Source organism: Uranotaenia lowii, chromosome 3 (genome assembly GCF_029784155.1).
Source record: "Uranotaenia lowii strain MFRU-FL chromosome 3, ASM2978415v1, whole genome shotgun sequence".
Lineage (NCBI taxonomy): Eukaryota > Metazoa > Arthropoda > Insecta > Diptera > Culicidae > Uranotaenia > Uranotaenia lowii.
The window spans coordinates 268873433-268889904 of record NC_073693.1 but is presented as its reverse complement, the minus strand read 5'-3'; the positions used below and the strand labels follow the sequence as shown (position 1 = coordinate 268889904).

At 37.5% G+C, this 16472-nt stretch overlaps 1 protein-coding gene across 2 annotated transcripts; it reads left to right on the top strand.

The window, feature by feature from the left end:
- The first annotated feature begins 3360 nt into the window (after positions 1 to 3360).
- LOC129754230 (protein jagunal-like) lies at positions 3361 to 14670 on the top strand. Of its 2 annotated transcripts, none has more exons than XM_055750161.1 (3): positions 3361 to 3684; positions 12480 to 12852; positions 13114 to 14670. In XM_055750161.1, the coding sequence occupies exons 1-3, from the start codon at positions 3596 to 3598 to the stop codon at positions 13243 to 13245; spliced, it is 594 nt and encodes a 197-aa protein (XP_055606136.1). In that variant the 5' UTR covers positions 3361 to 3595; the 3' UTR covers positions 13246 to 14670. The 2 variants fall into 2 exon arrangements, with proteins under 2 accessions (XP_055606136.1, XP_055606135.1); XM_055750160.1 differs by having other exon boundaries at positions 3362 to 3684; positions 12480 to 12858.
- Positions 14671 to 16472: the final 1802 nt, after the last annotated feature.

Genomic DNA, 16472 nt, shown 5'->3' with positions numbered 1-16472 from the left:
TTGGAATAAAAAAAACTGAATTTCTTTGATCTTAGAATTATTTTAGTATCAGAAAAGCCTGAATAGAAATGCTTTAAAAAGTTACATATACACAGTAGTTTTTCGATTTTATCACTGTTCGATTTTATCAATACTCGCAAAATTCACGGTCGTTTATATCACGGTTATGGTTTCGATTTTATCACGCTTTTTCAGAAAACATTCAGAAACCATTTCCAGGACCTTAATTTTTGTTCAAAAGCATAAAGCGTCTATTGTTCATGATATTTTTTATGGTTTATGTTATGGTATATGGGTATTCAATAATATGAAACGTCACGCTAATGCAAGTGTTGTTATTTGTGCTTGGTAAGCCGCTCTAATAAAGTAAACTTTTTTGAATATGCGAATCATATAAAGTTGTGGGTGAATTTAAGCGTTTTTGAAAAGAGATAAGTGTCTTTGATTTCTTTGTATAATTAGTTGATTTGAAAGGGTGCGTAATCCTGATTGAACAGCCTTAAGTATTATCTGAATGGATAATTTTAGAAGATCAAAATGAAATCCTGCTTGCTTAGCCTTAAAATATTTAAAAGGACTAAGATTTCTGTTTTTCTACATATGAAAAGCAAAGGATTATCTGCCCATAAAGCAAATTCCGAGAAACACACTTTAAAAGTCTAAGTTGAGAAAATTTCAAAATATTTTTTTGAAAAAGTAAACTTTTTAGTTAATCAAAGGTGTAAAGATTAAAATACTGAAATTCAAAATTTACAGAAGAAATTCGTTTGATGCATTTTTTTATCTCTTTTTCAAAATCGACATAAGAGATAACGACTGTTAAATTTACATAAAAACTAAATAATCTACTTTAATTATTTGTGAACTTTTAATTTTATTCTCAACATGGTTTAATTCCAAGAAAAAATCGAAAAATTGCTATAGAGAAGAATAATTTGAACTGAAATCGATCCTTTGTGTTAAGTAATCTTTGATAATTACATATTGATACAAAACGTTTCCAATACTGAAAACATGATAAATTATTGATTAAAGACAATAAAAATACCTTTTTCCACTTTAATTTTTGGCTTTGCTAAATTCACGGTTTAGCCATATTCACGCTAAAAATTATTTTGACCGTGATGAAATCAAAAAACTGCTGTACATTTTCTTAAACTTCACCCACCCTTAATGGAAATAGATAACATCGCATATTATTTTCGTACATTTCTTTCATTAACTGGTAAAACATTTTTTCAATTTGTATAACTCGCCGAATAACGTCAATTAAGTTTAACAACAATTTCCTTTTTTTTATACAATATAGCTAAAAATAATAACAAAACCAAAATACACAATAAATAAGGAAACGATTTTCAAACATCATTTTCTAACTCATAATTATCACGCAAATTCAAAAAATAATAAATTTTACTGATAAAATAAATCACAACTAAAAAACCGATTTAAAATAATTTGAACTCTTAAATATATGTCAGATCAGGTAAAGATTCATGATTAATTGTAAGGAAAATGATAATTATTGTTAATTATTACTCATTTTAATTTACATTTCTTTTTATTATTTTCAACTAAAGGAATTATTGATAAATTCCGCTGTAGTGTTTTGAATTTGAAAAAAAATAATCGTGATTTGAAATGTGAATTTTTGATTAGGAAAAAAGTAAAGGTTTAAGTTTTTAGAACACCAAAAATTCAGAATTGAGAAACAAAGACAAATAGATAAAAATATTTTAAAAAATTTAAATATTTGGCTTTCAAATTCGGTAAATTTTTTTTGAAAAATTGAAAAAAAAATACCGTACCTACAATAAAATTCGGTAACTGCATTTGAAAATAAATATCAAATAAAAAACAAGGTTTTTACCATTTAAAAAGTTTTTTTTCAATCAACACGTTTTGTCATTATAAAAACTTATGCCTAAAATTTAATTGTTAACTCAAGGAAGAAGTATTTTTGGGTTTATGTTTTAACGATTGATTTTGGTAGATTTTAGCATCCTAAACTCGAATTTTTTGTCAAATTTTGACTATTATATTTAGGTTTGATGATCTGAAGTTTTAAAATGTGACAGTTTAAACTGAAACCAATCATTAACAGATAAATTTATCAAACGTACATTTAAGAAAATATCTGATTCTGATCAACAAAGATAACAAAGGTGATATTTTGATGATGATGATGCATGATCTAAAAAAGTTAAACTCAACCGTTTTTTTATTTGAGAAAATATGATTAAGTCCATTACATTTGACATTACTGTGGAAAGTTTAAGAAAAAAAAACTTGATTTCATATAACAAATTTGTTGAAACCTGCAAAACGATTTACGCTTCAAAAAACCTATATAAAATTCAATTTGGGTGGGTCTGTTAACGATTCTTCAACAATACTCCAAACTTTATTTGATGTTTTTTTAGGGTTTAAAACTTAATCTCACACATTACTGATCGGCCGAACACTAGAATTTTTTCGAAAACATATGTAAAATAGCGCAACACAAAAACTTGGAAGCGTGTTTCCTCGAAAGTGACTTTAATGCACTTATATCCCTAAAGCACCATGCACAAAATAATACTTAAATTATTTTTTTTTTTTGGGTTTTATCTCTGTTTGGATATTCAACCTTTACAACGCTTAACTACGACTTTTCTTACACCTGCAAAATTTACGAAAGTGCTTTACATCTATAAACTATTTGAAAAATATATTTTAAAACGATATTTTGTTTTAAGAAAGAAATGATTACTAATCCTAAAAACTTTGCTGCTGAGCTTAGGGCCATTTATTGAAAACTGAAATATGATGTTCGATTTTAAAGCACCCTTTTAAAAATGATATTCTTAATGGATGTTTGGGTTTGAAATTGAAAATTATTTAATTTGCGTTAGGTTCAGAGCATCTCAATTTGGGCGCCAAATTTTGATTATTTTGGTACTCACGTTTCGAACCGCGGATTTGATAGGTTTTTTGAAGTGACTCTAAAGCAACGTCTTTAATTTTAGTATCTTTATTCAAGTTGCAAACCAGAGCTTGCCATAATACTTTTGAGGCGAAAAAGTGTCTAAACTTACATAAGTGTTGCCAACTACCTATTAGGCACTTCTTATGAAAATACGATATCAAAACTCAAGAATTGAAAGTATGATAGTTCTATAATACGTTTTGTTAATCAATATTATTATCGACCAAAAATGATAGCCCTTTAAATAATCTTATGTCCATTTAGTCTCAAAACAAGTGTGACATAGGCAACTGAACTGGCATTACTTTCCGATCTCTAAATACGTGTACACCCGAGCTGTCACCGGCTCTGCCAGGGTGGTGGTTAACGTCAAAATTTTCCCATCTGTGTGAGAATCAGAAATTTTTCCCCAGCCGAGTGCGTGAGTGAGCGAGCGAGCAGGCGATTGCTGGCTGACTCGGTGTGGCCCTTTCCTCGACCGTGTGCCAGTGCCCGTGTAGTGTCCATCCAACAGCTCTCCAGTGCGTGCTTTCCGGGGGCTCTCGGAACGGCTAGAGTGTTAGCAAACTCGACGAATCCCGCGATCTTCATTTAACGCGACCAACAACGACAAACGACAACAACACGATGGCATCCCGCGGAGGCCCAATGGTGATCGGCACGGACGGAGCAGATTTCGAGCACAGGCAACGTGTGGCCGCTCATTACCAAATCAGGTTAAATATTCAGTTTTTTTTCCTATGCGTTTTGGTGCTTTTCGCTTCGGCTGACCGGGGCCGAATTAATGGCATGCTGTGATCGATGGCCACGTCAATAGCGATATCGGAACGCTTTAGCCATATGCCCATCATGCTTTCGGGGTTTCGTGCAACAGTTCTGGTCAATAAACTTCGAATCAATGCGTTCGAATGTTGCTCGATTAAAAATAGAGCAATCGAGGCTCATGGAAGTGTATTACAAAAGAGGGTGAAGATATTTTTGCATCGGTTTGACCGAACAGTAGTGACATACAGTGAGTTGTGTGCCTGTGCTTTGTTGTTGTGACACGGGTTGACAAACATTGTCAACGTCTATGAATCAATGAAGCAGATTTTATAGCAAAACCAGTGCAGCCAGTCATTTGGTTGCCATAAAAATTCGCCGCTTTCCATACAACCACATGTTTTGTCACGTGTTTCTGTGTGCGTGTGTTTGAGACTGTGTTGATCGCGATAGCAAATCATACACATTGAGACTGGAGGAGAGGAGAGAAGACTTTTTGTTTTGTTTACAGTCGAATGCCCATAAACATTGAACTATTCTCGCACTACATTCCAAACAAACTGGGAAACATTGTTTTTGTTTCTCGATTATGATTGGAAGAATTTCTATGATCATTAAGGGGGTCCATCCTGATATCCGATTGAAGCGATTCTTGAGAAGAGCATTGGGGCTTATACCATAAAAAATAGTGAAATGATGATCAATGCGTTTGTTCACCTAGTGTATGGTACTTTGAAATGTACAAGGTAGGCTATTCCGTCCTCTTCAAATGTTTTGGTTAGAGGTCCGGAAAATTTTGCTGGTAAGAACTGGCAAATGAAAGGAATTTTTCACAAAATCACATTCTTCTTCAAATTGATAATCATTATAATTATGAAAAAATATACACTGATGCAATTCAATGTAACTTATATTATTTGAATTTTAGAGCAAGTTCACTCGTGTTGATAAAAAGTGGTAGGAATTTTGACACTTGTAGCAAATTTTGAAAATTTTACCATGCAAAAATGTTTACCAGATCTTTGGGCGTTGTATTTTTTACAGCACTGTTTCTATTTCAGCCGTATATGGTGGAAATATTGCTATTTTTGCATCACAGCATGCGAAAATACAACAGGTGTTGTAAAAAAAATTGAAGGCCACAGATCATGAAAATGTTTTTGCATGGGACATTTTCAAAATGTGCTTCAAGTGTCAAAATTTCTACAACTTTCTTCCAACACCAGTAAACTTGCTCTTAGAATTAGCGAAAAGTAAAATGCGATGGGCTTTTTAACGATTTAACATCTAAATTTTATGATATTTTTTTCTTATGTGACATTTTTCTTGTGCGATTTGAAAAAAAAAATGATTCAAATTGACTTGTTATCACAAAAATATGAAGTCTCTTAGATCATTCGTCAAATCTTTAACAAAAGTGAAAGAAAATTTCACAAAATTTGTCTTCAGCAAAGAAAGACGGCGAAAAAAATTTATTTTCATGTTCATGAATGATCCAGATCCAATTTAAAAAAAAAGTTTTCGAAGAATTATTCTTTAAGCTTATGAATCCTATGGCGAACGTCGGAGAAATGAATAATTTTGATTGCCATTCTATATAAAACTGTAAAATTTCCATGTTATTTTCCATGTACTATAGACGAAACTAAACTTTTTGGGACTTGGCCGATTTTTGAAAATCAGGTGATTTCTGGAATATAAAAACCCTCTTTCGTACCCGACCAAGTTTTTTAAAGACATTTTTCAGACTTAATTTTTCATCAGGTGGGTTCATTTTATTCACTAGGAAATAATAAGAACCTGAAAAGTAAAAAATCAATAAATTCTTATGAAAAATTGCTGTTTTTTAAAGAAAAATGACAAAAAAAAACAACAATATGTAACAATATTTAAAAATTTCAATTTATTATTTCAGTTATTTATTCCATTTTTTTTTCTATTTTGCCATTTGTGTTTTTTTAGTAACCTTTGTAATTTGTGTTATTTTTTGTATTTTTTAAATTTTTGTAAATTTAGTAATATCGGTATTTTTTGTAATTTTTTAAATTTTTATCACTCTTGTCATTCTTGTCACTATCGCCTTTTTGTAATTTTTGTCATTTCCGTGATTCGTCGAGGCCATCAATTTTGTGCCAGGGCCGGGCATGAACAAAACTCATGCTCTCTCTTAAAAAAATAAAGATCAATAACGGCGCCGACCACGACTTGAATAGTAGTCAATGAGGGATGAAGGAAGGATTGTTGGTAAGATACTTTTTGGGGTCAACCATAAATCTGTTATTCCTATTTTCTCCAAAAGCTTGTTCGGAAAAACTATGAAACAATTATAAGACAGTATCATGAGCTATAGAAACCGTCTATATGTCTACGAATCTATATTTAGTATCTCAGGAAAGAGTTCTGTAAGTTAGGGAGAAGTTTGTATCAGGAGCCATTTTTAGTACAATTCCTAAGCTACAAGACATTTCCTGAGAGAACTCCAATTAATGTCTCCAAAGCTATTTCAGTTTGGAAATTTAAAAATGTATTATGATCATTAAAATAATTGTAAAAGCAACCATTCGAAATTCTCACAAGCAAACTATTTCTCTAATAAAAATTCCTCACAGATTTGCGAAACTCCTTTTGGAAAAAAATAACAAATATCATGGACATTGAATAAAATTAAACAAATACTACTGAAAACATTTCGCTTCAAACAATCTCGACTGATTCTGTTCAACGGTATCTCCCTCTAAATGTAGACTTTGAGCCTACACTACTGTTTTAAACTTCAACAACTTCAAGCACTTATTTTTCAATTCTTTGAGAAAAAAAATCTCAATTTTCGCGTTTTTTCATATCAACTTTTAAATTGTAGATTTCTCCTGAAATTAGTTTTTCTTGTCCCCGCACAGTGGGGCAGGACCTATGAAAGCTTGGTCGAAACCCCTTATTGTAAATTTCGAAAATTAATCATAAATTTATGCTTTTCAGAACCTGGACAGTACACCGATCACAAATCTGTCAAACATATCCTAAAATTCGTTGTTTCATATAATATTCTACGTAGGTGAAGTTGGGGTTTGATGCTGTTGCACTTTATCGCAAAAACAAAAAAAAATTATTTTCAATACTCCACTAAAATTTTATTTCTTGATGAAATAAAAAAAAAGCATGGATGTGTTCAGAATAATATGAAATTTGTGTATTTGAGATTGAAGAATTGAAAAATAAATCGAATTTGTTTTCGAGCATAAAGGTAAAACGTTAAAAAATTATGTTACCCCGAATGTTACCCCACGAGATCCCGCTCTCATTCTTACTCAAACAACTCAACTCAATTCAAACTAATTGCCACTGTTTGCCAATTCAAAAGTTATTCACGTTTTAGTGAACCATGTTTTTGAAATTTTTTTGTACTTCTGGGGTTACTTTTGATAATGTTTTTGTCAGAAAAACTTGTATCGAATCGAATCGAATTTGAAATTCAGCTCAAATTGTTTTTTTTTTTAAATTTATTTTCCTCTTAATAATTTTGATTATACTGTTTCTGATTTTTAAATGTTTTTTTAACCTACAGACTTTTCGGTCAGATGCTTAGTATCTGTTAACTAACTTATTTTTTTATTCAACATTTTATTTCCATAAAATGTCTCTAAAACATTCGTTCAAAAAAAAATAGATCTTCTAAAGTCTGTTTCACATAAAATCTGGTCGGATAAAAAAAATAATTTCTCCGCAAATATATAACGTACAACAAAAGTAAAAATGTCATTTTGTAGGGTTTTTATTGCGCTTTAAGGAAAAAAAACATTCGTTAGCTTTTCGGATGAATTTTCGAACTTATTTTGTGATACCACCCATCATTTTCTGCACAGTACGGCTGGTTACCTCATTCGCCATCTTGTTTCACCACTTTTCCATTTAAGCGGGTTTTTTCATGGTTCTGCCACATTTTTTCAGCTTGCCCTTACATATTGCCCAATATTTCTCGATGGGACGAAAATCCGGACAGTTTGGTGGATTGATACTTTTTTCCATAAAATCGATCTTGTTTTCTTTATACCACTTAATCACATCCCGGCTGTAGTGGCAGCTTGCCAGGTCCGGCCAGAACTTCACCGGACCTTTGTGGGACCGAATGAATGGCAAAACCCTCTTATGGAGACATTCTTCTTTGTAATCATTTCCAGTCATTGTGTCCCCAGTGATAAAAATCTTAGTCTTCTTCCTACAACTACAGATCCCTTGCCAAATCATCAACTTACGAGCAAATTTATCTGCGAAAACAAACTTGAATCTACCCGCAACATTCCCTTTACACGCGCAAGGTAAAATTTGTTACCGGGTATTTGTCCAAAATCCATTTTGACGTAAGTTTCGTCGTCCATCAAAAGGCATCCGTTGTACTTGGTCCACACTTTCACAAAGATGCGACCAGATTCTATGTGAAACAGACTTTAGTTTTACTCAAAAATAGAATAGAATTTGTTTACACACTGAATGTTTGAATATTCAAAAAAAAAAAAAACGCAACCATGTTTTGTTGCTGTCATATTAAGCAACAGCCTACTTGATCCATTACTTACAGTACCGTTCATAATTGTATAGAAATTGGAAGCAAGCGCACTGTCACTTCGACTTTGAACTTCCATAACTTTTTACTCTGATGATACTTTTTGATCAAATTTTTTGCGTTAGATTGATCAACTATCACACTATTATAACACAAATTTTGAGCTTTCTGGAGTTTGTGTGGCTTGAGAAACAGTAATTCTACGAAAATCGGACTTTTTGGACTTTTCTCATTCAAACTGAAATATCTCTGAAATTACGCAACATTTTTTATTGAAATTTTCCAGAGTGATTGATGAAATATAACGCTAGCATGTCTGAAGTTTTCGAAAAGTTCTATCGATGAAATCAAAAGTTACGCGAGGTGCAATACTTCATTCATGAACCTTGAAATGCGATTTCTATAGAATTTTGGACGAATGTTTCCATAGGAAAATCACATTCTTTGTTTAACAACCAGTAAATCTTTTTCAACCGAAAAATCACAACAATATTGCGAGATTCTGATTTCAAAACACAAATGGATCATTTATTCCATTTTTTCTTTTCTTCATTGCTTTTGCCAGACATTTTTTGTCTGATTGATGGAGGAAACGATATTGTTTTCATGAATCGTCAAAAATTCTATAGAAATCGCATTTCAAGGTTCATGCCTGAAATATTGTACCTCGCGTAACTTTTGATCTCATCGATAGAACTATTCGCAAAATATCATCAGAGTAAAAAGTTATGGAAGTTCAAAGTCGAAGTGACGGTGCGCTTGCTTCCAATTACTATACAATTATGAACGGTACTGTATATAAGGTATCAATATGAGTTTAAGGCTTATTTTTTTGAACTTATATGTTCTGTTACAAAGACGAATTTTACGCGCAGCTGGAGCGTGAATACGACCGTTGCCCAAAACATGATATCAAGATCGTCATCGGGGATTTCAATGCTCAGGTCGGCCAGGAGGAGGAATTTAAACCTACAATTGGAAGGTTCAGTGCACACCAGCTGACCAACGAAAACGGCCTCAGACTGATAGATTTCGCCGCTTCCAAACTAATGGCCGTACGTAGTACCTTTTTCCCGCACCGCCTCCCACACAAGTACACCTGGAGATCACCGTACCAAACGCAATCACAGATCGACCACGTTTTGATCGACAGCCGGCACTTCTCGGACATCATCGACGTCAGATCCTGTCGGGGCGCCAACATCGAGTCGGACCATTATCTGGTGATGGTGAAGATGCGCCCAAAACTCTCCGTAGTGAACAACATGCGAAACCGGCGCCCGCCTCGGTTAAATATCGCGCGACTGAAGCAACCTGAGGTCGCGGCAGACTACGCGCAATCGGTCGAAGCAGCGCTGCCGGCAGAGGGCGAGCTTGATGAAGCCCCTCTCGAGGACTGTTGGGATACCATCAAAACAGCCATCAACAGTGCTGCGGAGAACGTCATCGGTTATGTGGAGCGATCTCGACGGAACGACTGGTTCGACGAGGAGTGTAGGAGGGTGATGGACGAAGAGAATGCCGCGCGGGCGGCAGTAGTGCAGAGAGGCACCCGTCGAAATGTGGAAAATCACCGACAGCGGAAGAGGCAGCGAGTCCGACTTTTCCAGGAGAAAAAGCGCCGCCTGGAGGAGGAGGAGCTCGAGGAGCTGGAGCAGCTGCATCGTTCCCAAGAAACACGAAAGTTCTATCAGAAACTCAACGCATCCCGCAAAGGCTTCGTGCCGCAAGCCGAAATGTGCCGGGATAAGGACGGGGGTATCCTGACGGACAATCGTGAGGTGATCAAAAGGTGGAAGCAGCACTTCGATGAACACCTGAACGGCGCACATGCAGGAGATCAAGACGGTGGGGGAAGGTACATCGCCGGCGTAGCCAACGACGAAGAGGAGCCACTCCCAACGATGAGTGAAGTTAAGGAAGCCATTCGCCAGCTGAATAGAAACAAGTCGGCTGGGAAGGATGGCATCGCAGCTGAACTCATCAAAATGGGCCCGGACAGGTTGGCCGATTGCCTACACCGGTTGATAATCCGGATCTGGGACATAGAACAGCTACCGGAGGAGTGGAAGGAGGGGGTAATATGCCCCATCTACAAGAAGGGCGACAAATTGGACTGTGAGAACTACCGAGCGATCACTGTCCTCAATGCCGCCTACAAAGTGCTGTCCCGAATCCTACTCCGCCGCCTAACGCCACAAGCAAACAGATTCGTGGGAAGTCATCAGGCCGGCTTCATGGAGGGACGGTCAACGACTGACCAGATATTCACATTACGGCAAATCCTCCAAAAATGCCGGGAACACCAAGTCCCTACGCACCATCTATTCATCGACTTCAAAGCCGCATACGACACGATCGACCGTAACGAGCTATGGAAAATCATGGACGAGAACGGCTTTTCCGGGAAGCTGATCAGACTGATCAAGGCGACGATGGATGGAACGCAGTGCTGTGTGCGGATTTCGGGTGAATTGTCGAGTTCATTCGAATCGCGCAGGGGGCTTCGACAAGGTGATGGTCTATCCTGCATGATGTTCAACGTGGCGCTAGAAGGTGTTATTCGACGAGCGGTGGGCGAAATGCGGGGCACGATTTTCAACAGATCCAGTCAACTTATCTGCTTTGCCGATGACATTGATATAGTCGGCAGATCAACTGCGGCGGTGGAGGAGATCTACCGCAAACTGAAACGCGAAGCAGGAAGGATTGGGTTGATGATTAATACGTCCAAGACGAAGTATATGCTGGCCTGCGGATCCGAGACCGACCGAACCCGCTTGTCCAGTAATAACAAGGTCACGATTGACGGCGACGAGCTGGAGATAGTCGAAGACTTTGTCTATCTCGGCTCACTGGTGACCGCAGACAATGACACCAGCCGCGAGATCCGGAGGCGAATTATCAGCGGAAGTCGTGCCTACTATGGACTCCACAAGCAACTGCGGTCGAGAAGACTTAGCCCTCGCACGAAGTGTAACCTGTATATGACGCTTATTAGACCGGTTGTTCTCTACGGGCACGAGACATGGATATTGCTCGAGGAGGACCTGCGTACACTCGGAGTATTCGAGCGACGAGTGTTAAGAACCATCTTTGGCGGCGTACAGGAGAACGGAGTGTGGAGGCGAAGGATGAACCACGAGCTCGCGCGACTCTACGGCGAACCCAGTATCCAGAAGGTGGTGAAAGCTGGCCGGATACGCTGGGCGGGACATGTTGCGAGAATGCCGGACGACTGTCCTGCAAAACAGGTGTTCGCTACGAATCCGGTAGGAACAAGACGAGCGGGGGCGCAACGAGCGAGGTGGTTAGACCAAGTGGAGCGTGATCTGGCGAACGTGGGGTGCCCGAGAAATTGGAGAACGGTTGCCATGGACCGAGTGAATTATAGGAATTATGTTCGTCAAGTTATGTCGTGAGACGGAATACTATGTAAATAAAAATAATGTTCTGTTACTGAGCACTGATGTTTTCTTTTGTATTGGTTTGAAGAAAGTTTGGTTGATTTTTTCTGAAGTTTTTTTTCTTCCCGAAGTGTGGTTCAAAATGTTCCGGAGACGAGCAGTCACAAGGCCTGGAATAGTAGAATAACCCACGTTCTGTAAAAATTGAGCAATCTGTTTTATAGCCTGTGTAAGTAAAAAAAAGCTCCATTTTGAAAATAAAAATTAGCACACCTATGTATATGACATATCACATATCATACATATCACTATCGAAATTTACATTTGCTCGTTACTACCCTTTTAACTTCGACGGGAGCATTATCTGATGCTTATTATACCAATTACATTATTAAATTTTTTGTTTGGCTATGGGTAAACCTCAAGGAAAATTGTAAACACAATACTCTGGCCTGCGAAATTGTTTGGATAATTCGTTATAAAATTCGGTCTTTGATAAAATAAATGCAAAATTGCAGCAATTTACATGTTCCACAGACAAAAAATATAGCAATTAAATGATTTATGTACTTGAGTATACTTTTAGTGCCAAAAAACCTCAACTTGAGCCTCGATAACAAACCCCTTAGAGTTGACTTAATGTACTGAAATTTAACATTGCGTCCTCTATTCGGCTTGTAGAAAATTTCAACCCCTTAAAGTTTTAATATTCAAAACACAACGTTATTTTGAAGCGCCTTAAATAGTTAATAGTAACAAAACAATTTTCCAATTATATTTCCAGCGCCCTCAACAAAGCCCGGTTAAAATACTGCATTTTCTTCCACTATCTGCTGTTCTTCGTGATGCTCCTGAAGCTATCTGCGGACATCCTCGATCGCCTGGACATCTTCATTCTGGAAATCGAGGAGCTCCAGATCCCGAAACCTCTCTGGTGGGAATACTTCTGGTGCCTGTCGGTGTTCCTGTCCTTCATCGGTCTTTCGGCCGCCCGCCGCAACCGCATAAACGACATGAAGAAGTACATGGTCGGCATTAGCACCGTGGCATTTGTTCCACTACTCTACTGCATCATCTACTACCTGAACGACGTGCTGGAATATCTGAACCTGGAAGAGGGCACCGACCTAGACGATACCGAAATTTTCGTCTGGCAGGTAATTGTTAGTACCATCCCGGCAGCACGCCTCCCTGGCCGAGTATCGGATCTCACTAATATTTTGGTTTTTCCAAAATTCCCTTTTCTCTTTTTTTTTCTTTTTATTTGTTATTGTATGTGTTTTTTGTTTGTTCGTTTGCACTTCCCTGCTTTTGTTGGCACCCAATTTCAAATATTGCTGTTGTTGCGTGTGTGTTCATTTCCAAAATTTGGTTTTCTCTTGGGTCTGGTGTCTTCGACACACGTTTGTCTCTTCTAGGGAATGCCGTACGGAGTTCTCTGGTACGGATTCGTTCTGGTAGCCCTGCAGGTGCATTTCTTCTCGCTGTACTTCGCCTGGAACCTGGTCAAAGCATGGAAGGCTCGTGGAACACTCCGGAAGGATCAGTAAATATCGGGAGCGCTGACCTGCACTGGGACAAATTCAACATCATGCATTGAAAGACAATATTTATTATTTTCTTGTTTCAAACAGCTATGGAGATTTATACAAAAAAAAAAGTAGAGGGTAGCACCTGTCAAGTCATGTTATATGTAACTGTTAAAACTTTATTTATTTGAACCGGACTCGAAAGAATGGTCAATCATTAGGGAATGCACGTTTTGATCTGGTGTTTTGAATACTAGATAGATTGGAATAAAAATCAAGAAAATTGGAATAAAAGAAGCTTAAAATACCAAATTTCTCCATGGACGTTTTAGACATTTCGAATCACACGAAAAGTAGATCAAACGCAAAACAGTGCTGTAGAATGTGATTTTGTAATTTTACAAATTCAGCAAATAATGTTATGTTTTCATCAAATAAACCAAGTCAGACATCTTCATTAGTTTGAACCCTTTTAAACCCTATTTTTCACTTTCCCAATTCTTAGATTTCAATGGATTTTATTACATACATCATGGGGTTTTTGTTCGTTTATTTAAAAGTTATCATCTTGAAACTCTCACTGTTTATATATCTTGAGAAATCATAACTCGGTTCCACTTAAACAATTCAGTGAAGTACTTTATAGCACCTAAGGCAATTGCGAACGAATTTAAGGCTGCCATTTACTTTATGTAAATAAAACTAAACCTAGTTTCTCTGTTGCTACCTTAAATGTAGTCTCCTCAAAATATTCTCTCTCTGCTAATTTCTACCATCCATTCAGAGTTAAGTTGACTATTTGCTAGGCAGATCGTGTTAAAATAAAAAGAACACCTAAACATGCTCAATTTTACCGACCGAACTAAACCAGATAATGACTTTTGGGGTCGACCGTAAGAATAAATAACCCTCAAGTAGTGATTGATATTAGTTCACAATCTTAACCAATCGCAAAACAAGTTGTAGGTTTGTAGAAATATTTATGAACACAAACTCAGTAGAAATGAAACAAAAACGAATAACAAACCTTTGCTCATACCTGACAGTTGAAACTTGAGGCGAACTGTACATTTTACTGCTACCAAACTGAAACCGGCAATCGAATCGATAACAATTGTGTAGAACTGATAGTCTGGCTAAGAGAATATAAGAAAATAAATGGATTAAAACAGGAATGTTTCGATTGAACAATACTAAAGCGATTGCAAAGATGTTAAGGATAACCTTATTATAGCGTTATCGTTTGAGATAGAGTTTTTTAAGCAGAATCAGGTTCTGTGTATTTTTCTATTTCTTTTTATCTGGTTTTTTAGAGGGGAGTCACTGTTTGTGAGCAAAGTTCCGAACACAATCACACACTAATCACACACTCTTTACATCGACTGTTGGAACACTTTTAAAACAACAATAGAGGAAAAAAATAAAGTTGCGTAAAATGGTACAGAAGTTGAGGTGCGTTTGTTTCTCTGTTCTCTTCGAACTGTCTACAAAATTCCGTGAAGCGTCTGATGTAAGGGATATGAAGAATCTTGCGATTTTCTTAACCTTCAGTCATGCTGCCAAATGAAGAATGCTTAGAGTCTGCTTCATTTAATATTGGAACACAAACAATTGCGTGTAGTTCAGTCATTTATTAACGAATTCATAATTTGTTTTTCATACAAATGTAGCATTTTCTTTACTCTTTCATAAAAGAAATTAAAAAAATTATTCATTGCTGTTTCGAAGAAATTCTCGTACTTTTCCCGTAATAAGGCACATTAGGCGGCGCACACCCTTTTCGTCCACCGTTTTGGCGATTTGATTCCACCAGTTCTTCATTTGAGTCATGTTCCTAACAAGTTTTCCCTTTGCCTTAAGCCTCCGCTTCGTGATTGCCCAGTATTTCTCTATCGGCCGGAACTGGGGCAGTTTGGGGGGTTGAGGTCCTTCGGTATTACGCTGACCCCGTTCGTTGCGTACCATTCCATAACCGTTTTGCTGTAATGGCAGCTTGCGAGGTCCGGCCAAAACATTACTGGACGGTCGTGGGCACGAATAAACGGCAGAATCCGTTTCTGTAGGCACTCTTTTTTGTAGACTTCTGATGTCATTGTCTTGTCAGTGAGAAAGACTTTGGTTTTCTGTCCACAACTGCATATCCCCTGCCAAATCATGTACTTGCGGGCGAATTTATCCGCAAACACGAACTTAAAATTTGCAGGTACATCCCCCCGAGCCGTCGCCAAATAAAATTTTTGACCTGGGATTTACCCGCCTTCACGTAGGTCTCATCGTCCATCAGAATACATCCGTCGAACTTGGTCAGCACTTGGTCGCACAGCTTTCGAGCACGGATTCTGGCCACATTGTTCTGCTTCAGCGTCCGATTTGGCTGTTTGCTGACTCGGAATGACCTTATTCCTTCCCGGAGACGAATCCGTCGCACCGTACTGTGAGCGGCCTGGAACTTATTGGCCAAATCGCGGTCTGAAAGATTGGGATTCCTCTTGACGGCCTTGATGACTTTCCCACGCAGTTTCCGGTCTACAGTTCCACTCCGACGCTTCGAATGCGGCTTCCGAGCCGTCGTCAATGTTTCCTTGTACTGCTTGATAACACGCCATACGGTATTTCTGGGCATTTTAAGCTGTTTAGCTAGCTTCGATGCCGACAACAATGGATTTTCAAGAAAACTGTGCACAATTTGATCTCTCCGTTCGGTTTCCATGGCGGTTGTTTACAAAATGCTATCGTTTGGTGTTATGACATAAATACATGGTGAAAGGTAATGAATTTCCCGACACGTGTGTGAAAAAAGTTTCCAAATCCCTCCACTAGGAGCGCCACAATGAGCAAAAGAATTTGTTCCAATATTAAATGAAGCAGACTTTATAGCTTAAAGAACCCACTTTACATACGGATTACACAAGCTTTCCACAGGCTTAAAACTAGAGTAAGCAATAATCAAACGACGGACTACGGTTGGAAATAGCAACGAGGCCCAAAAACTAGAGTAACCTAGCAGCACAGAGGGGGTTTAGTAGATTGCATTTTATCCCACTGAAGAAGCTACAAAAATTGATCAGGAAAGATATATGGCAAAGTGTAAGATAACTCCACCTCTAGGGGTATCCGAGGAGTGTCGTTTTCTATTTCTATTATTGAAACTGTAGGAATAGGACTTGACCTTGTGTACATCGTAAGGAAGGGTACAAATCACTGGTGGAAACAACCCTTCGGAGTAAATAGAGTGGCTCTCGCCGCGC

Coding starts and splice junctions, on each gene's coding strand:
- LOC129754230 (XM_055750160.1), top strand. CDS start 3,596: ATGGCATCCCGCGGAGGCCCAATGGTGATCGGCACGGACGGAGCAGAT. Junction 3,685..12,479: donor GCCGCTCATTACCAAATCAG/GTTAAATATTCA, acceptor TTATATTTCCAG/CGCCCTCAACAAAGCCCGGT. Junction 12,859..13,113: donor TTTTCGTCTGGCAGGTAATT/GTTAGTACCATC, acceptor TGTCTCTTCTAG/GGAATGCCGTACGGAGTTCT.